The 22,263-nt window shown below is 35.0% G+C and overlaps 2 protein-coding genes across 3 annotated transcripts; both read right to left on the bottom strand.

Moving 5' to 3' along the window:
* Positions 1-4,133: 4,133 nt before the first annotated feature.
* Positions 4,134-8,292, bottom strand: LOC110922154 (ACD11 homolog protein). The gene is made up of 5 exons (XM_022166468.2): positions 8,114-8,292; positions 7,788-8,028; positions 4,700-4,872; positions 4,464-4,609; positions 4,134-4,400 (listed from the first exon to the last, which is right to left on the bottom strand). Exons 1-5 carry the CDS (start codon positions 8,155-8,157, stop codon positions 4,294-4,296), a joined length of 711 nt encoding a protein of 236 aa, XP_022022160.1. The 5' UTR covers positions 8,158-8,292; the 3' UTR covers positions 4,134-4,293.
* A 5,655-nt stretch (positions 8,293-13,947) lies between these two features.
* LOC110925869 (ubiquitin receptor RAD23d) lies at positions 13,948-19,482 on the bottom strand. 2 transcript variants are annotated; one of them, XM_035986410.1, is made up of 11 exons: positions 19,352-19,482; positions 19,041-19,118; positions 17,541-17,702; positions 17,419-17,469; positions 17,231-17,319; positions 16,549-16,750; positions 15,325-15,468; positions 14,879-15,001; positions 14,691-14,797; positions 14,441-14,519; positions 13,948-14,341 (listed from the first exon to the last, which is right to left on the bottom strand). In XM_035986410.1, the coding sequence occupies exons 2-11, from the start codon at positions 19,104-19,106 to the stop codon at positions 14,225-14,227; spliced, it is 1,140 nt and encodes a 379-aa protein (XP_035842303.1). In that variant the 5' UTR covers positions 19,107-19,118; positions 19,352-19,482; the 3' UTR covers positions 13,948-14,224. The 2 variants fall into 2 exon arrangements, with proteins under 2 accessions (XP_035842303.1, XP_022025376.1); XM_022169684.2 differs by having other exon boundaries at positions 19,041-19,352.
* Positions 19,483-22,263: the final 2,781 nt, after the last annotated feature.

The following is a 22,263-nucleotide window of genomic DNA, read 5'->3' as shown; positions in this document are numbered from 1 at the left end:
AATAAAGTATATAAAACTTATATTATTAAACGGGTAGACGGGTAGAGTACGGGTAAATTGACTGTTAGAAATATGAAGCATTTGACGGACCTAGGAACCGTTTAATAATTTAATTATAAAAAATACATTATATTTGAACTTACTCCGTTTTTAATGAAACTTGGGTCAAAATGTAGACACAAATATTCTCGTTCTAATGACATATTCATTGTTTTATAAAACGTTAGGGGTGTTCAAAAAACTCGTGCCTCGCAGCTCGCTCGAAACTCGCTTGAAAAAAAGTCGAAGAAAGCTCGGCTCGAAATTGTCTCGGTTGTAAATGAGCCAGCTCGGTTCGGCTCGGTTTGTAAATGAGCCGAGCTCGAGTTTGGCCTGGCTCGGCTCGTGAGCTGGCTCGATAAAGTTTACATCCTTCATTTTTTTGTCCCACATCGCTTACAAAACAAAAACTAAGAGAGTATATCTCCTATAAGAAAAGGTAAAAACAATGTACAAAGTGAATTAACTATTTATACTTGCATATATAGCCATATGGTTAAATTAAATGGCAATTATGGCTCTTAATCTATGAAGAAATTCATTTTTAAGGGCTTTTTAAGTAGTAAATTTTGCGGTTCTTTGTTAGTTCAAGCTAGATCGAGCCGAGCTAGCTCGAATTCTAGTCGAGTCGAGCTCGATCCTCAAATCTCAGCTCGATTTGAAATTCGAGCTCGAGCCGAGCCAGCTCGAATCTGGGTCTAGTTTGGCTCGACTCGGCTCGTTTACAACCCTATAAAACGTCATATTTTAAAAGTTATAAGCACCAAATAAGTGAAGCAGCTGAATTAATTATAAAAATAAAATATTAAAATAATCAAACTTAAAACATTTAATATGAATGTTACGTGTACATTATACGATCCATATAGAATGCTATACAGCATGTATAATGTTATACGATCCAAATCTCATATAATATTATATGACCCGTATAATATTCTTTGAACCAATATTTATCATGTTAGGTTATTCTGTACGAACTGTATAACGTTATACACTTGTGTCTGAAATTAAAATTTTAGGAGGTGTGATGCTAAGTAAATTAGGTAAAAGTTTAGACTGCGTGGTATGGGGCGGGGGTTTGGGCATGGGTGGGCTGAAAACGCCCAAGCCACCACCCCGGGTGGGCATGGGTTTGGGCGTGGCCCCTTTTTCGTGGGTTTCAAGCCGGGCGTGGGGCGGTCTGGCCAAGCTGACATGGCGGGTTGTGAATGGCCAAACTAGGCTAGCCGTTGGGCTAGCCGTTGGGCTATTTAAAAAAAAAAAATTTTCTTCCTTTATAAATACTTTACAATATTTATCATTTTTCTCACACAAATTCAAACACATAAAACACAATCTCGCCATGAGTTCTTCAAGTTATACTGAATCGTCATCATCATCTGACGATGGGGCGAAAATATTTCTACAAACGATCGCGACGGTGGTGAAAGTTATCGTTGAAAACGAAGAGGAGGAGGAAGAGAGTCAACAACCTAAACGCAGAAGAAGGTACATCGCTCGTGAACGGGTTACCGCTAACGATTTGTTGGTAAGCGATTACTTCTCAGCTGAACCTAAGTATGATGAAAAAATGTTTAGGCGCCGTTTTCGTATGAGTAGAAACTTATTTTTAAGGATATCTAGAGATCTTGAGGAGAAGTATGTTTATTTTCAACAAAAAACCCGATGTAACCGGGCAATTAGGATTTACTACGTGGCAAAAGGTCACGGCCGCACTTAGGCAGTTAGCGTACGGCAATAGTTCGGACATTATGGATGACTATTTAAAAATGTCTGCACGTGTAGCTAGAGAAAGTCTTCACAACTTTTGTTCGTGTATTCTAGAACTCTATAGGAAAAGATATTTGAGAAAGCCCTCGTTCAGTGACATGCAACAATTATTGGAACATCACGCAGCTTATCATGGGCTACCCGGGATGCTAGGTAGTTTAGATTGTATGAAATGGGCTTGGGAACTTTGTCCTACCCAATGGCAAGGCGCTCACACGAGTGGATTTCACGGGAGTCCAGCCATCATGCTTGAAGCGGTTGCGTCCCAAGATCTTTGGATATGACATGCGTTATTCGGTATGCCAGGTTCACATAATGATATTACCATCATAAACCACTCGCCCCTTTTCAATGATCGAATAAATGGTATAGGACCCAAAGGAACTTTCTTTGTAAACGGGGTTGAGTACGTGTATGGGTACTACCTAGTTGATGGGATTTACCCAGAGTGGGGGGTTTTTGTAAAATCATTCACAAAACACGGTACGACAGATCCAAAGAGATTAGAGTTTAACAGGGTACAGATGGCTGCACGTAAAGACGTCGAGCGAGCATTCGGTGTTTTGAAGAAAAGGTGGCGAATATTACAAATGCCTTGTCGACTATTGGACAAGAATCAGATTGGAAACGTGATGTACACATGTATCATTCTTCACAACATGATTTTGGAGGACGAAGGTAGAGCGGTCGTTACCCATTATGATGACGATGATTCCTAACTAGGTAACGTAACAGACCAAGATAAAGCGGTTAATGAATTTTGGATCAAGTCAATGGATATACATCACAACCTTCGATCTGATTTGGTGGAACATGTTTCAACGATTCCTGGGTTCGAAACCGACGAAGACGACGAAGAATGATTGTTTTTTATTTTAATAATTATTATGTTTGTTTATGTATTTAAAAAAAATATGTTTTTTTTTATGTTTTTAATTAATTTAAATATATATTAAAAAAAATGATGATGTGGCTAGGCTACGCCGGCCCAACCCACGCCCAACCCAAGCCCCATCATACCCCATTAAAACTTGGGTTTGGGTTAACATCCACGTGTCAGCAATTGCCCCAATTCACGCCCAACCCAAGCCCCACCATACCCCGCATTCTTAGTTAAGGGACAAAAGAAAAGTTAAAAAGTTACACAATGTTTAAATACAAAAGACACAAACGGCTTTTAAGTCAAAAGAAAGGATGGATAAGAAGACAGACAGAAACAGCTAGCAGGGCCCACTGCCGTATCCGGTCAAAAGACGCTTCTTTTCTTTCAGTCAAGTTGTACTCTGCCTGCGCCCACAACCTGCCTACCGTCGACTGTCACGACGTGACCACACGTTCACTCTTGGATCTTGGAAGTTTCCATGAAAATGCTTTCTTCTCCGTTAATTATTTTAACGGAAATTATGTGACGTTTTTAAACAATTTAATTACAATAGCAAAATAACATCATAAGCTTATTAATTTCTTTTATTTTCTTATGAAAGTAAGAATTATATAAGCTTATTAATTTCTTTTATTTTCTTATGAAAGTAAGAATTATATATTTAAAGTTATGTATGTCAAATAACCTTTCAAATTAAATAAATATATAGCTAACAACCCTTTTTTTAAATATACACTTTGGTATCTATTTAGTTTATTTTATCTAGTTAGTGTGTATACACTAACTACTAAATAGAGTCAATTTTTTTATTAATAGAGACATCTAATATTATTGTTTTATTCTAACCGGACCTATTAAATTGTCATAGGTTGAATAGTAGAAGAGAAAACAAAACTTACAATGATCTAACGTCTATAAAATGGGGTTCTGTTCGGTGTTAAAAAGGGTCGTAGTCACGAAAAATGTGTTACCAAACAATACTCAGAGGGCCCATAGGCTCATAATAATAAATCAAATAATACCATAGTCTAATTCTTATAACGTATTTATGAAGTTATGATCATTTCATCATACACTTCTCTAACGTAAACAAACTCTAGACCGATTTGTTTTTCTGTCGACATGTTTTTTATTATATAAAAAAAAAATTATACCCTCTTCGACATGTTATTTATATATCCTTTTTGACGTATTAATTTAATATAAAAAATTTAACGTTCGCATATAACTATTCGAAATACGTTCATTATTCGAGCTTTTTAAACCGAGCCTGAGCCGAAATTCAAGCCCGTTTTATCATAATTCAGCCAAGGTATCGAACCAAGTTCAAGCGTAGCATTGATTTTCAAGCCAAACCCAACCCTAAACCCGTCCCCTCGAAAGCTAAAAAATAGACCCCAAGTAGGAACTCCAACTATACAAAGCATCCAAAGAAATCTTTACACAACTAGATATCAAATTAGCAACATTATGTTAGAAGAGAAAGGGGGTTGGCACAAGGGCACCCAGGTTAGAGATTATTATAAGTTACAAGAAATCAAGTCTAGATATTGTGTGCATAATCTAACCCGACCCGACCCGTCTTAGATCATACAAAATCACCAATCCAATGTAATTCCTCTAGAAATATATAGATTATCAATGATTTTTATAACATCACTTGAAGCTTTAATATATCTCCTCATTTCTTTATCCGCTGATTTATCTGTTATAAAATAAAACATATCAAGGGAAGAACGCTCATTAATAATTAATTCACGAGACTAACCGGTTTCATTTAGGTTCAATAGAAGTTGTTCCCTTGTTGGAAGAGTACACATTCCCGCAGAAACCGCAGTTCTAACTGCCCATGTGTGGTATGGTGCGCATACTTGTTGATATGCTGTTGTAGCTGCTTTTTTAAGTGAATATTTCCTGAAAAATCACAAAAAAAATAAAATAAAATTGCCAAGAAATTGGAATTTATATGGTGCAAGACGATGTAAAACGGGAGAAAAAACGTACTCGGCTGATAAAAAATTCTGGAACAATTCTCGTATGAGATCTAGACCTTGCCTAACTCTACGGAGGTTGCGAGTATGGCTCCCTTGTGATTTTACCGTCTTGTTTTTTAGGTCAAAGTCAACTACACTACTTAAAGTGTTGAACTTCTTTGATGCTTCAAGAAGATCACCCACCTGAAAACCATCAATCATCAACTTAGCTTATTGAAGCTGCTTCACCACAAAAAAAAAAAAAAAAAAAAAAAGAACCCACAACAAATGATATATGAAGCACATGCATGAGAGGTTCATTCAATATAAAATCATATAAACATTTGTACATGGTCGTTCATCGGCGATTGATAAGGCGGTTACGTAACCATATAACCACCTCTCATTCTCTATCCCACTATATTTGTCGCAGTTCTCCACTTAAAATTGATTATGTAATAAATGCACCCACATAAAAAAAGAAGAATACAGGAGTAATATATTCGAGAAGTTATTAGATAAATATGTTATATAGCATGTTTCTTTAAAGGGGAATTGGCCTGTAATAATCCCACCTAGACCTTATTGGCCATTAATAATCCCACCTCAAAATATTCCCCCCACCAGTGCCACCTTTCACCTGTTTTTTCCTACAATAGTCCCCCATTAAAAAACTTAACGGAGTTAAGCTTTTTTCTAAATTACAAACAAATTTTTTAGGGCTTTTGATCAGAACGATGATACGATACGAGTCCATTGATGTAAAACTTACTTCGAAATGGTGCTCCAAGTGATTTGATTTTGGTTAACTGGAAATTTAAACACCCGAATTGAAGCGCCGTTTTCATCGTTTGGAGCACCGTTTCGAGGCAAGTTTTACATCAATGGACCCGTATCGTCGTTCTAATCAAAAGCCCTAAAAAATCTGTTTGTAATTTGGAAAAAAAGCTTAACTCCATTAAGTTTTTTTAACGGGGGACCATTGTAGGAAAAATAGGTGAAAGGTGGGACTGGTGGGGGGAATATTCTGAGGTGGGATTATTAATGGCCAATAAGGTCTAGGTGAGATTATTACACGCCAATTTCCCTTCTGTAAAAGAAGAATATAGGAGTAATGAATTTGAGAAGTTATTAGAGAAATATGTTATATGGCATCTTTCTTTAAAAGAAGAATATAAGAGTAATGAATTCGAGAAGCTATTAGATACATATGTTATATGGCACTTTAAAAGAAGAATATAGGAGTAATGAATTCCAGAAGTTATTAAAGAAATATGTTATATGGCATCTTTCTTTAAAAGAAGAATATAGGAGTAATGAATTCGGGAAGTTATTAGAGAAATATGTTATATGGCATCTTTCTTTAAAAGAAGAATATATGAGCAATGAATTCGAGAAGTAAGAAGTTATTAGATAAATATGTTATATGACATCTTTCTTTAAAGTGCGAAAGTGGCATCATATGCTATAGTCTATAGGAGCCCAAAGCATCTTTAAGTACACAACTGCGAAAACCGTATAAACACTTGTATATATTTCTTTGACTATAATACATAAAGTGGTTATACGTCTCTATCCTACCATCGTTGTCATGCACATTGCACAATAGTCGACTTAAAACCGAGTCAATATTTAACACACCCCCACATAAACAAAAGATAAACTCATAAATGTAACGACGTTGAGAACTCATCATAGAAATATGCTTATGGCATTTTTCTATAAAGTGCGAAAGTGGCATTATATGCTTATGGAGCCCATAGCATATTTTTCTAACGGTCCCGATTCTTTTTAACATCTTTGAACATTGACTATTTTTAAAAGATGAATACCGAATTATTGACGTATTAAATACCTGATCTGACTCAAGAATCTTAACTTTATATCATTATATCTATATGCACCTTCAATGGGTCTGAAACCTAACTTTTAGTTCATATTTTAGGGCTTTCATTTGACTAACATAAAACTTTTCTAGTTTTTCTCCATTCTAGATCCCAATTACATGACTAATTCTAAACATATAATGTCTAAAACCTAACTTTTAGATCATACAACATAAAACTTCAAGAAAATTACAAAAATACTTTCCAATACAAAGATCACTTTCCAGCCTTTTCCAAAGTAGTCAGTCTTATTTCCACCAATCAGAAACTGTCACATCAGCTCCACCGGCTGATATAACTAGGATTTAGCTCCACTTATTGCGAGGTGCCTAGAGGCCAAACCTACACTTTTTGCAAAGTGGCTAAAACGACTAAGGGGATGTTTGTTTACCTATTAATGGAGTTCTTAATGGTTCAGACCTCTTATTGGTTCAGCACTTAATGGTTCAGACTGTTTGTTTCACGAGCATATGTCTGAATGGTTAAGACATTTGCCTCTGAATGGTTAAGCATTATACTGAGTCTGAATGGTTAAGACCTATAATCTAAAATGGTCAAACATTTGCCTCTGAATGGTTAAGCATTATACTGGCTCTAATGGTTTAGACCTCTTACTGGTTCAACACTTAATGGTTTAGACCTCTTACTGGTTCAGCACTTAATGGTTCAGACTTCTTACATTTTTTTCAAGGTAGCTAAATGGTTGAGATGGCTAAGTCTACATTCTTTTCAAGGCGACCGAGACGGCTAAGCCTACACTCTTTTTGCTACACTTTTTGCGAGGTGCCTAGACGGCCAAGCCTACACTTTTTGCGTAGTGACTAAGACAACTAAGCCTACACTTTTTTCAAGGCAACTGAATGGTTGAGATGACTAAGCCTACACTCTTTACGAGACGACTCAGACGGCTAAGCCTACACTCTTTTCGAGACAACTAAGCCTACACTTTTTTTCAAGGCAACTGAATGGTTGAGATGACTAAGCCTACACTCTTTACGAGACGACTCAGACGGCTAAGCCTACACTCTTTTCGAGACGAACTAAGCCTCGCTTTTTTGGTGAGGTAGTTGAGACTACTTTGAAAACGACCGAAAAGTGATATTTTTATAATTTTCCCTAAAGCTTGTCTTAATTCTAGATCCAATTACATAAAACTACACCAATTACATTACACCAATCAATAAAAACAAATCAATCATCATCATATAATAAACAATAAAGAAAGAAACATACCTTAGCGGTGTATTCCATTTCAGCAAACTTAAAAGCAATACCAAGGCAACTAAACAACACAGAAACCTTACTACACGCCTCACAAAACGGCTTCAATCGCAGATCATCAACATCACCGCCTTTGTTAATCAAATCCGAAATCTCCTCAAACGCTTGTGCGATGGCAGAAAGCGGAGATTCTTTTCTAGAATCCTTCCGATCATTATTAACGTCTTCATTTTTCATCGTCCGGATCCTACCACTGTAACAACACAATCAAAATTCAGCCTCTGATCTGATCATCAGAGAAACCGAAAATTGAAAAAGGGAGAAATGGAAATGCTTACTTTTCTCGATTGTTGTTGGAGGTGAAGTATGAAAGGAGAGCCATTGAATTTTGTGTATGGTAAACACTGAAAAATCGGAGATTTTGTACGTTTGATTGATAATAATAATATTATTATATATTGGGGGTACAACAGGTGGTTTTGTTTCGCGCCTTCCACGAAGATGATGGAACTTTGCGTGCGTGTTTATAACAAGATTTAGGTTTACACTATATATTAATATATTAATATTAATCAATTTAGACGGTGGGAGTTGCGGTTTTGAACCCTATACTTTAAACAAATTGACACTATGGTTTTTTTATTGAAGCTCTTCAGACCTTTTATTGGTTCAGTACTTAATGGTTCAGACTGTTTGTTTCACAAGCAGATATCTGAATGGTTTAGACATTTGCCTCTGAATGGTTAAGACCACTAATCTGAATTGGTCAGAGATTTGCCTCTGAATGGTTAAGCATCATACAGGCTCTTAATGGTTCAGACTTCTTACTAGTTCAACACTTAATGGTTCAGACCTCTTACTGGTTCAACACTTAACCATTCAAATGTTGCCAAACAGCCCCTAAGGTGATGTTTGCCAGCTTCTGAATGATTAAGTTCTGAAACAGTAAGAGGTGTGAACCATTAAGTGCTGAACCAGTAAGAGGTCTGAACTATTAAGAGCCAAATATAATGTTTAACTGTTCAGAGACAAATATCTGACCAATTTAAATTAGAGGTCTTAACCATTCAGACTAATGCTTAACCATTCAGAGGCAAATGTCTTAACCATTCAGACATCTGCTAGCGAAACAAATAGTCTGAATCATTAAGTGTTGAACTATTAAGATGTCTGAACCATTAAAAGAGCCTCATTAAGAGGTAAACAAACAACCACTAACCTAACATAGTAGCAAGTGTTAATTAGGGATGAACATAGTAACCAATACTTGTATTGAAAAATGAGAAAAATGGGTAATGTTACCGGTATTAAAAATAACTAGTACGGTACCAATAGGAAAATTCTACCAAGATACCAATATCGTTTTGAACCGGTACAGGTCTCAAATACGTGAAAAATGGCACATGTACCGAATGCTCATCTTTAGTGTTAATTTCGACTCTTTTACTAACCTTCTGCCAATTCATTAAGTTGAAGTTATTAGCATAAGGGGAGGAGGGGTGGTCACTAGTGATAGATTTCTATCACTCCCACTATCCAATCAAATTATACCATGTCATCACCCAATATTCTATCACTAGTGATAGAAATGTAGGGGGGTGGTATCACTAGTGATGGAATTCTATCACTTCCAAATTTTTTTAATTTTCATTTTAAAATTAGAAATTAACAATGAAACACTAAAAGATAAATTTCATTAAACTTAAAAAATAAATTACATAGCAAAATAAAAAAACAACTAAACATTGGAAAAAAAAAAACTAAACAGGTGGCATCTCCCAACCCCACTTTGCGCAAATCTCGCGCTTTTGTTGAATGACAATTGACTTAAACGGTTCGTCGAGATGGTTGTGCTTTTCACACAAGATTTTTAAATCATTTTGTCTTTCAACCGTTTTCAAGTGTTCCTTGTACGCCTGCTCGCGTTCAACTTTTGCGGACATAATTATATCTTTTCTTTCTTCGGCCTTCTTGTATCGGGCCATTTTCTCCTCTTCGATTCTAAAGATCGACTCCGCCACCGTTTCCTTCCCTTTGCTTGATGATTCACCACCTCTCCTGCGGCGTGGCCTTGTAGGTGTATCTTCTTCGACGGGGTCGTCAACGGGTTGATCGAGTTCGTCAAGGGGGTCGTCGTTTAAGTTCATTTCGGGCAAGTTATCCGACGCGGAAGTCGTGTAGTTCCCCGAATCGGATGTCTTTGATCTTTTCGAACCTCCTCGTTTTTTTGGAGCCGTAGGACCACGCATGTCAACCAACTCAACGGGGACCCACTTCGGGTGATTTCTCGCAACTTCCCATGTCGCCACGTGTGGAAAACTCATCTTTTTGTAGACATCGCAATACATTTCAGTGGCTTGTCGCATGATTGTCGCCTCGCTCGCTCCACTTTGTGGGTTTCGGTTATACAAAAAATATAAAAGGTTATGTTTTAAAAAAAAATCTGTTTTTAAAAAAATAAACACTTTTCTGTTTTTTATAAAAAAAAACAGTTTTCTGTTTTTTATAAAAAAACAGTTTTCTGTTTTAAAAAAAAAATTCTGTTTAAAAAAAAATGTTTCTGTTTTTTATAAAACTGTTTCTGTTTTTTTTTTTAAAAAAAACTGTTTCTGATTTTTTTATAAAACTGTTCTGTTTTTTTTTAAAACTGTTTCTGTTTTTTTCTTTTAAAAAACTGTTTCTGTTTTTTTTAAACTGTTTATGTTTTAAAAAAAAATAAAAACTGTTTCTGTTTTTTTTTTAATAAAAAACAGTTTTCAATGAAAAAAGATTTAAACTTTAATAAAAAACATACCTTTTGAATGAAACAAGCGTTGAACTTACTAATTTTCCCGTTCAAATCCGTCCACTTCGACGTCATTTGGTCCATGTTTCGTATCCTTGCACCGGGAAGTTGCCTAAAATGATTAATGACCCGTCTCCAAAACGCATCCTTTCTTTGCTCGTTGCCATGTTTCCTGCTCTCCGAGATGTGCAAATACGCCTGCACCAACGACACCTCCTCCTCGCTCGTCCATGGTTGTCGGACGGTTGGGACGATTTCTTGAACGTCATCATTTTCTTCTTCTTCCTCTTCCTCTTCTTATTGTTGTTGTTCTTGAACGTAATCATCATCTTCATCGTCGTCAAGACTTTGTTGTGGTTCACGCTACGCGTTTGCAAAATGATGGATGACGGTGTTGGTTTCTAGTAGTGGGTCGAGTTGGTGGGGTTGGGTTTGATACGTTTGGGGTTGAAATTGGTGAGGTTGAAACGGTGGGACGAACAGTTGGTTTTGATAGGTTTGCGATTGAAAGGGTGGATATTGTTGGGTTTGAAAGGGTGGATATTGTTGGGTATGAAAAGGTGGGACTTGGTCGGGTTCGTCTTGCAACCTAAAGCGCGTCGGCTCGCCAAGATTCGCTCGAACCTTGGGTCTTACGGGATTTTTCTTCGTACCCGAACCTCTTTTTTACGAACCCCCACCTCTCTTGCTTGAACCTTCCATGTTTCTTGTAAAAATATTTTTTGAAATCAAATGGAGAATTATATGATTTTTTGAAGTGAGTTGGATAAATTTTGGTATGAAATGTATTGGGTAAAATAGATTTATATAAAACATTCAAAAAAAAAAAAAAAAAAACCCCAACGTTCATTCCCCCCCCCCCCAACGGTCACCCATCAACGGTCCATTTTTTGATTTCCAACGCGTTATACATTCAACGCGTTAAGTTTTGCATGTGTGATGAAAGGGGCGGCGGCGGTGTAGCGTGATAGATTAACGCGTGATGGGGTGGTATCACGCACCACCCCGCCTGCTCTGATAATGGATTCTGTAACGGTCAATAAATGTTAACTGAAATTCTAGATAATTTGGTGCTGGTAGACCAAACCTAGCGTGTTTGACACACATAAGGCATTATTCAATCGTCAATGTCTATCTTTCCACTCTCATATATAAACATGAAATTAAAGGTGTCCATCCTTTTGTAATCTAAAAGTAAGTAAGATACTTTTATTCTCATCTTACACAACGTCCTCCATGTAATTTTTTTTTCTCTATGTCTATTAACTTGTTAAATAATCAAAATTCGTCAAATCATTACAACTTCAAGCAATAAAAGCACACCCGAGCACTATATTCTTCAATCCATTACATGATTTTAAATATTCGGTATCACATAATCACTTTCAAAGTGCACGTCAAAGCATTTCTATAATATTCTAACCCTACCTATAGTTAGGGGCGCATCTTAAGAGGGGCTGTAGGGACGTCCGACCCCCCGAACTTTTCGCTCAGTAGTGTTATATATGTAGTTTCCGTATAGAAATTTTTGGGTATATACGTTTTTGACCCCCGGTTCTATAGAAATTTTTGGGTATATACGTTTTCGCCCCCCCCCCCCTCCCCCCCGTCTTCATTGTCAAGCTTGGCCAGTGCCTATAGTCACTTTAGCAAGAATCAAAACTCATAGCTACTCCAAGAGAATACTAGCCTTCTTCTTGAGTTATGTCGTAAATCGAGTTGTATTAAGTAAAGTGTATTCTTAATCTAGAACCAAGCATATTATTCTATGGCTAAATAACTTCTTTAGATCTCTGTCACACAATCGAGCAATTCGATTATTAGCATGCCATATTAGGCAACCTTGGCTACATCGTCACTTGGAATCATTTTGTTGCATTCGATTAAACTTAATATGATACCGAGATAAAAAAAAATAGCTAAATAAAGTCGTGGGTATGAGCAAAACTATGGCTTGTCAACATCGATATCTTGATCGGTATCATTTCATCTCAAGATCGAGATTGTAAGATTGAAAAAGGATCATAAGATCCTACTCATATGTCCTAGTCCGTTTCGTGTGTTGTAAACTTGTAACTCACACAAACAAGCTTATGTATTACTAATTCATAATATATTCAAAGTAAAATATTGCAACATAACTCATAAGGAGTGGATTACTAAATTTGGATATTAAGGCTTTAGATTTTTAGTCCTGTTTTTAGAACACTAACGCACATACTATATCTAATTTTACCACTAAACTACAACTTTTTTTTTGTCACCACGGAGATTGAACCTTCACCACTTGGAAATAGGAAGCTTTATTTAACACATTGGTACCGCTACAAAAGACCCTTTTAGTCATTGAGTTATTGAAGTCAAAGATCCTATGCCTGATCATGTTACTTGCAAAGATCTTATGGTTTCATGGTAATAGGCTAATAATATTTGCTAATTGAATGATATTATCTCTCTTTTACTAAAAGGGCAACAATTTATAGGATTTTTTGCATGGAAATTTGCCTGAGTTTTTATATCATCTTACTTTTTTTGTATTGATAATAAATTCTTTATGGAAGTGTCATATTAGAAAGATTAAGGTTCATTGCCTTATTCATACCCTTTTTATAAAATCAGCATCAAGTAACTAATTATGAAGACGTGAGAGCTATAGTAAAAAACCATCAATGCTTCTTGACACAACATGAGGCGTAAGAAAAGCCTGATATAAGCTTATTTAGATCAGCCAAAGCTGATATAAGCTTGTATGTTGGCTCACTAGACAGATATCTACTTAACATATCTCACCATGTTCAAAAGCATGTGCACGGTGCGGCTGTTACCTCACCTTCACGTCCAAAATCTTCATCTCTGGCTTCTGAAAGCATTGTTGTCTCTGTATGCTATTAGTGATCAAGAATCCTGAGGTATTTCAAGCCAAGTTGGGCTCATATGGTTTCGAGCTCAAGTTGAACCTAGCTTAACCCGAGCTTGGCTCGTGAACAACCCTACTGACTTCGTACAAGATACATCCACTACAGTAGAAACCATAGAACGTTGAACTACCCGTTCAAGTGTACTCATACCCTCGACTATAAACAAAACTCAACATGCAAGATTAGGAAACTTTAAAGTAGTCTAACTTGGTTCATGAACCATAAGCTAATAAATAGACCAATCTGAAACTGAAAAGAAAATCGAACCAAATAACTAATTCGCTTCTCAGTTTCCGGCTATCAGTTAAATAAAATTTTGAATTTGGTTAACCGTATACAACTTGAATAGGTCGAAATCCATTTTTATATTAGCCAACTAGCGGAGCTGAGTAAGCTCAGATCCGTTTAAAACCCTTTCTAATTTGTTGACCCACCTAACCGTTAAAAACTTAAATACTCCCGACCTCAATTAATAACAGTAATCATAGATTCAAATGCAGTGATCTAACACCAGTTATTTAACTGCAAAGTTAGACCAACATAACGACGGCAAAAGTAACCAGACAGAAACTTTAGTTGCATTTCAATTTTAATCCTCCCATATATCCTAAAGTATACGCACCCAAATATAAAAAAGATAACAGAGCAAGTGCATACACTTCGGGTCACCCAAAAGCACAAAAGAAAGTGAATAACCAGCGAGGGGAGCCAGGGTTTAAAATGTAAATTCACCACCTTCATTTAAACTAGTCTTCAAACTCGTGCATGTGGTCGAGAAGGTAATTAGCAGCCAGTTCTTCGTTTTTGTTGCACGCGAAAAACACCTCCAATACTAGAGCTCTGTCAAATCCCATCGCTTCAAGCTGAAGATAATTAAGAAACAAAAAGAATAAAAGGAAATGTGATTAGTTCATACAATCTACATATACCATCATAGGTGTAGGTGTAAACGTAAAACTTACTCGTTCAATAGCTTCACGCTCCTCTGGTGTGACTGTTACCGTCTGTGGCATCCCTGCCCCCAGCTGTCCGAATGGATTCCTGATATTTCAATAAACATCTAGTGCGTCAGATATGATTACTAAAATTATTTTATTTCAATAAAAAAAAGTTTTTCATGTTACACATTTGACCCCTTATATATAAAACATAACCCGAATTGACCCGTAAATAACTAAATTGGCATGAATGCAGTGATAGGTAAAAACATACTCTCCGCCTTCGACGGGTTCGTTAATTAAGCGAAGGAAATCAGCCTGATGCTCTTGGATGAGTCTCACCAGCTGAGGATTCTGCTTCCCTAACTCTTGGAGCATAGGCTGTGCACGTAATCATTTATGAGTACACACACAAAAACAAACATATATATATATATATAGAAAGAGAGTGTCATTCAATACCTGCAAGATTTGTGGATTAGCTTGCACCATTGCACGGAAAGCTTGAAACTGTTGGCTGTTGCGCAGGAAATCCAGGTTGCCAGCAGCACCCGCAGGTGCATTCCCACCCATGTCAGGAATACCCTATTATACCAAAATTTAATTTAATTTAATTATTTGATAGTAATATAGCATCCACACCTTTTACACTTTCACCCCCTGCAGTTTACTTCTTAGACCCTAAACTTTAATAAAGTTATCAAACCACCGCTAAACTTCAATAAACTTTTCTTTCGACTTTATTTTTATGTTTTTCTCTTTCCGTTGTTATACCGGGTGCCGGTATCGTATCGATACCGTAATGAACCGAACCGATGTCAACCAAACTCCCGCTACAACGCACGGGTAATTTTACTAGTTATTAAAGAAAATGAAATACAGTTGATGAACAGCTGACTCCCGTATACCTGAGGAAAAAGATTCAAGGGATTTGCATTTGGTCCAGTTGGCAAAGCTGCTGCAGCAGCTGCTGGTGGTGCTTGTGCGGGCTGAACTGGCGGCACAGCTGGAGCTCCCGGTGCTGGAGGAAGATCAGCCGACTCCGGTATGCCCTAACATAGCATATAATATGATCACATGTTATCTATACTATATAATAAAAGAAACCTGTTTTGGGACACGTGTCGCATTCCTACGCATCCTCATAGTTGTTTTCCCACTGATTTATTTATCTCTAATTAATAAATATGTATTTTTTTCCCACAAAATGAGCCATAATTATAGGTAAGTTTTATTTTATGTTTTACAGATTTTTTTAGTTTAAATATTATTTATATGTTTTGTAATTGATAAGTGATAAACTATAACTATAGATAATATGCATTCTTTACATATAATTATAGATAAGGTTTTCTTTTTTTATTTTATGCATTCTTTATATATAAATTTGGCTTTAAGAAAGATGATATAAAATCATGACATTGAATTTGTAATCTTCTGAAACTGAGAGGATGCGTTGCATAGGTGAGATATCTTATGCAATGAATTTAACATAATTTAAAAATGTGTTTACAGATATATTACACAAAAATTAAAGGATGGCTACGGTTTTGTATAATACCTATTCCCGTGTAACACAAAAATATTTTGTTTTGTTTATATATATTTCACACAAATTCCATATATTATTTCGGTGACACGCCCTCAAATATTAAAAAGAAATAAATAAACTAAATGATGTGTTAAGATGTGGCATTAACTTATTAGAAGTTATATTAGATATTTCCTAACTGAATTTATTTGATTAATTTATAAATTTCATAATAATTTTATGAAAATTCTTAAGGTGACGGTTTTCTTTTATATTCTAGAGGTAATTTATTTTATTTACAATGTTTTTGTTGTTGTTATTATCATTATTATTATTATTTTGCGTCATATGTTATAATTTAGTTAGCCGAAGATTTATTTTCCCTCTTATTTCACTCTCTTTCAGATTTTATTATTCAATTTTATAACTTTTATTAAAAAAATCAACAATATGTTGTCACAAAATTTATTTTATAATATTTTAATCTTTATTATTAACTATATTTATTTTATTCAACCCGTGTAATACACGGGGTTTTAACCTAGTATTTATATATTCAGATTTAGAAATTTTTAAAAGATGTTAAGGTCTTAAGTTTTACCGAATACAAATATTCAACAGCTCTTTCTGGATTGTTGAAAGCAGCACGAAGAGCACGAACAACAGTATCCCTATCCCAAGTACCCCCACCCATATCAAGAATCTGCTGGATCGCACCCTCTAAATTGTTTCCTGAAACAAGATTCGATGCTACTTCCCCATACGCGTTTTCAGATGTTGGGTTTGCGGCCGGAGTTGATACCCTATTACACATGGTTAATATCATCAAACAGCTTGAAGATGGATATAAAATAGGATAAAAACTAAAATGCCATTTCGTCCCTGAGGTTTGGCTAGTTTTGCGACTTTCGTCCAAAGGTTTGGTTTTCCGCATCTAGATCTAAAAGGTTTGAAATCTTGCCATTTTCATCCGACTCGTTAACTCCATCCATTTTTCTCCATTAAGTCGGGGATATTTCCGTCTCTTTTGTTAACTTAAAGGGCAATTCGGTCTTTTTCACTTTATGTAATAAGACCGAATACCCCTAAAAAAACGAATTACCCTTCAAGTTAACAAAAAAGACATACCCCTGTCTTAACGGAGAAAAATGGATGGAGTTAAGGATCCGGATGAAAATGGCAAGATTTCAAACCTTTTGGATCCAGATGTGGAAAAACAAACCTTTGGACGAAAATGGCATTTTACTCGTAAATAAAAGAACAAAACAGAAGCTAAAGCTTACGGTGCTGGGGTTGGTGTCACAGTTGCAGGAGGCGGAGGAGGTGGTGCCGCCACTGGAGTAGGAGCAGTCGCTGAACTTGTCTCAGTGGCCTGGTTTCCACATAACATAATTGCTAATATCAATAAACAAGCTTATACGACGGCTTTGATGACTAAACTATTGAGATTTCATAAACCCTAAATTAGTACCTTTGGGACAGTTGCAGCTGATGAAGCTCCAGCAGCAGGGGAGCTCTTGTTCTGCGATTAATTGTATGTGATTAAGCGTAAATGCTGCAATGTTAAAATGTAAACTGAAAGCTAAGTTTTACCTTCGATAACATGATGACGATGAAACTATTTTCAGCAACTTTGTTTTCTTCCATGGTGGTTCCATCTTTTAGCACTTTACCTTGATGGATGAGCATCTGCTGTGCAGCAGGATAAACATCAGCTCCCTGCAATGTTTCTATAGTTTTCTTCACATCTGCAACCTGCATGAACATATTTAATCACATCAAACATGAATTTACAGTGATAACGATTTGACTAATTCCATACGCCACAGTTCAATTCTATACAAACCAGAGGATTCACCGTAATGACAATTCGACTAATTCTAAACAAACCAGAGGATTCCCTGTCAAACACCTAACTATTAATTGGTTTAAGTTAACCTAATTCCCCAAATCTACTCATTTGAGTCCAAACAACTAACAAACATACAACTGCAACCGCAATCAACCGTTTACACGTTCCAATTTGGTGAAAAAACAGCAGCTGAACCTAACACAACATGATCTCAATTTTTTCCAACTCAAACCCAAGCAACGCTATTTAACGAAGGAAAAGAAAGGATTCGGAGGGATTTAAAAAAATTCGTGTTCTAGAGTTCTTTTTAGGAAGGAAATGTAGAGAAACGGAAGGAAAACCTAAATAATTTTCCTTCATTTTAAATCCTTCCAAATTGGAGAGATTTGGAAAGAAAACATTTTTAACACCTAAAATCTTTAGTTTTCTTCTCATTTCTTTCGAACTCAGGAACACAATATTTCATTAAATCTTTTCTTTCCACTCATTTTCTTTTCTCTTATTAATTCATTTTCTCTTCTTTTCTTTTCTTTATCAAACTCGGGAACACAGCGATCTCGACGCGAAAACAAAAAATCACATCAAACACGAATTCACAGTAATAACAGCTCAACCAATTCCATATCACACTACTAAATTCCAAAAACCAAAAAATTTAATCATTCGAGTTAACCTAATTCCCCAAATCTATTCATTCAACTCCAAACAACTAACCAACACACAGTTGCAACCACAATCAACCGTAATCACATTCCAATTCCATAAAAAACATGAATTTCAACTAAAACCATCAACAACAACACAACACGATCTCAATTAAATTAAACATTCCTTTAATCTCAAACCATAGCAATAGAAAACACAACAATCCGAACAGGAAAACACAAAATTAAACTTAAATTCCGATCAAACACAACACGAAACCCTAGCTAATCAAATTAATCAACAACACGATCTCAATTCTTCCAATTCAAACCCTAGCAACACTAAATTAAACAATCCGAAAACAAAAACACAAAATTAAACTCAAATTCCGATCAAACACAACATGAAACCCTAACAAATCAAATTAATCAACAACACGATCTCAATTCTTCCAATTCAAACCATAGCAACAATAAATTAAACAATCCGAACACGAAAACACAAAATTAAACTTAAATTCCGATCAAACACAACACGAAACCCTAACTAATCAAATTAACTCAACAAAATAACCGAAATCAATAACAGAAACTCACCGTATCTTCAACTTTCACTTCGATTTCAAAGTGAGTCCCCTTCAACGTCTTCACGTTCACCTTCATCGTTAACTTGTTCTACACGCAAACAAACTCTTCAACAGAATCACAACAGAATTATAAGTTTATAACAAACAAACTTCCGATCTGATTTATAAAATATCTGATTTGTAAAACGACGCCGTTGAGGTAGTATAATAAGTTATCGGAAACTTAAACTAATAAAACGACGCCGTTGAAGTCGAATAATAAGTGATCGGAAACTTGAATGTTCGAGAAAGAATATATGAAAAGTAATCGGAATCAATCACCAGATTTTCGTCTGTATAGTTAACAATACGTTGGCAAAGGTGGAGTGGTTGTCACGCGGTTAAGGGGTTGGGTGGGGTGCACGCGCTAGGGTTTTGGGGGGAATGGAGGCGCGTGATGGGGTTTGTGAGTGGGGATGGGGATGACGTGACCTAGATTTTTGTGTTTTGTTAATTCGTTTATGTTTACCTTGCTGGCGGGGTGTTCGGAGGGTGACCCACGCGCCGCTAGGGTAGCAGGCCCATATGGTTTATGTTGGGCTATTGGGTTTAAAATGGTTTTAATTAGTAGTCCGATATGAGCCCATATCGGCGTTGTTTCATGGCGTTACGAAGAATTCACACCAACAAACGTCCTGGGTCAACCGAGCACGATTAGCTACCATAGTTGTTAAAAGCCACTAGACCCATTTTTCAGGCGAGGCGAGGTAGTTGCGCTTTAAGTTGAGGAAATTGCGCTTTAACTCTCCAGGTGATGGTTCAGGCGCGCATTCTGGCAAGATTCCTAGATTTCGGAGAGTTTCCGGCTAAATTCCGACAATATTCTAGCCAAATTTCTACTTTTAATCAAGGAAAACTACTTTTCTACACTAATACACTAATATTTTGGTACTAATTAGATGATATAAAGTGTTACATAATAGACCTTTATTTTATTTGAAGAATGATATTCTTTTTCTAATACATAATATATTTTTTAATATTTTTCATTATGCGCTTTATTTTTCTCAGACACTCGCTTTTTTTACGCTTTGCGCCTAAGCCCCAGGCAAGGCCTATGCGCCTTGAGTGCGCCTAGTGCTTTTAATAACTATGTTAGCTACACAAGTCTTATTCGGGATGACCTAACCGGTTTACGGGTTGAACTGTTTGTTAAAAGGGGATGAGTATTATCTATATACATATAATAAAAGAAAACCACTTTGAGGAGGCCATGTCTTATGGATAATTGTAATTTTAGTTTAATCTCTTTTAATTAATTATAGATAATCCTTCTGCTAAATATTATTTAGTTTAATTCATGTCTTATGAATAATTATAATTTTACTTTAATCTCTTCTAATTAATTATAGATAATCCTTCTACTAAATATTATTTAGTTTAATTATTACTTTTATATTTATCTATTTACTTCGAATTCAAACTTAGTTCTCTAAATTGATATTAGAGTAAATTACGATTTTGGCCCCTGTGGTTATATCACTTTTATCCTTTTAGCCCAAAAAGTAATTTTTAACATCTGAACGCTCAACGACTTTTTTTCTAACCCTTTTGGAGGTATTATTTTTTTTATAGTTTATGGCTAATATTCACGTGTATGGTGATAAAATTACACAATGATCTATGTTTGAATATTAAATTTATATTTATATTATTTTACCAAAATATTATATTAGATGATAATAACAATAGTAATAGTAATAATATTATTATCCATTAGTATATAAAATTAGAATTAATAAACCTGTGTAATACACTTAGTTTTTTTTATAGATATACTTTTTTATTACTATACAAAATTACATTTATTCAACCCGTGTAATAGATGAGGTTTTTTAAGATATAACTTTTTATTATTTGATATATAAAATTAGATTTATTCAATTCGTACAATACACGAGGTTTTTTAAGGATATATATATATATATATTTTATTATTTAGTAAAGGAAATTACATTTATTCAATCTGTATAATACACATATTTTTAAAGATGTAACTTTTTTATTATTTGGTATATAAAATTACATTTATTCAACCCGTGTAATAAAGGAGGTTTCTTAAAGATGTATTATTTTATTATTTGTAAACAATATTACATTTATTCAACTCGTGTAAAACAAGCGGTTTTAAAAATATAACTTTTTTTATTTGGTATATAAAATTATATTTATTCAACCCGTACAATATGGTTCTTATAGATATAACTTTTTATTATTTAATATATAAAATTATATTTATTCAACCCGTTCAATAAAAGAGGTTTTTAAAGATATATTGTTTTATTCATTTATTCGACCCGTGTAATACACGGAGTTATAACCTAGTGTTTATATGTTAAACCTACTTGTTTGGTCGACATATCTTTTATTGTAAAGAGTATCAATACGGAAAAATGAAATCAAATAAATCAAAATTTCTAGTTTAAACGGCTCAAGCTTTGGGATTCGGGTCAAGCGTTTGGTTCTAGTTAGTTTTTCGTGTTCAACACTTCAGGAATGGGATCAAATACAAACATTTAAGTTTGTAAGAACCGTAAGAACCAACAAATAATTGACAAGTGTCTATCAATAAAAAAATAGTTTAAGGGTAATTTAGACCTTTTGACCATATTTATTTAAAACTAATTAAAAATAATTACAAAAAATATAATCAGCACAACACTATATAATTAGCATAACATGCTTAATCGTTCTTCATTATCAGCACATCATCCTCAATCGTTCTCCATTATCAACATAAACGACATCAGCACAACAACCTCAATTCTTCTCCATTATCAGCACACCAGATGTGCTGATTATATCTACTTTTGGTGTTTGGTTGTATTATTTTGTAATTAACACATAATCAGCACGTTATCAGCACAATTATAAAACACCTTTTGTTAACTTTTTTAAAAATCACTTTTATAAATACAAAAAAGTATAGCAATATGGTACTCATATTAAAGATAAAAAAATACTTGATTTTATGATATATTTTTTTTTTAAAAATAATAAAGTATATAAAAGTTATTTTAGTTTAAAAACCTTGGTGGAATTTGTATTTAATGGAAAATGGTCAAATGACTAGCAATTTTACAAAATTACCCCTAATTTTTTAGTAGTAACTTTTAATTATAAGGGTTTTTTTTTATAATCAATATCAACCCTTGATTTAAATTATCAATAGTTCAGATCTGTTCTTACGGTTC

Source organism: Helianthus annuus, chromosome 17 (assembly GCF_002127325.2).
Source record: "Helianthus annuus cultivar XRQ/B chromosome 17, HanXRQr2.0-SUNRISE, whole genome shotgun sequence".
NCBI lineage: Eukaryota > Viridiplantae > Streptophyta > Magnoliopsida > Asterales > Asteraceae > Helianthus > Helianthus annuus.
The sequence above is the reverse complement of the archived record's forward strand: the minus strand, read 5'-3'. Positions and strand labels throughout refer to the sequence as shown.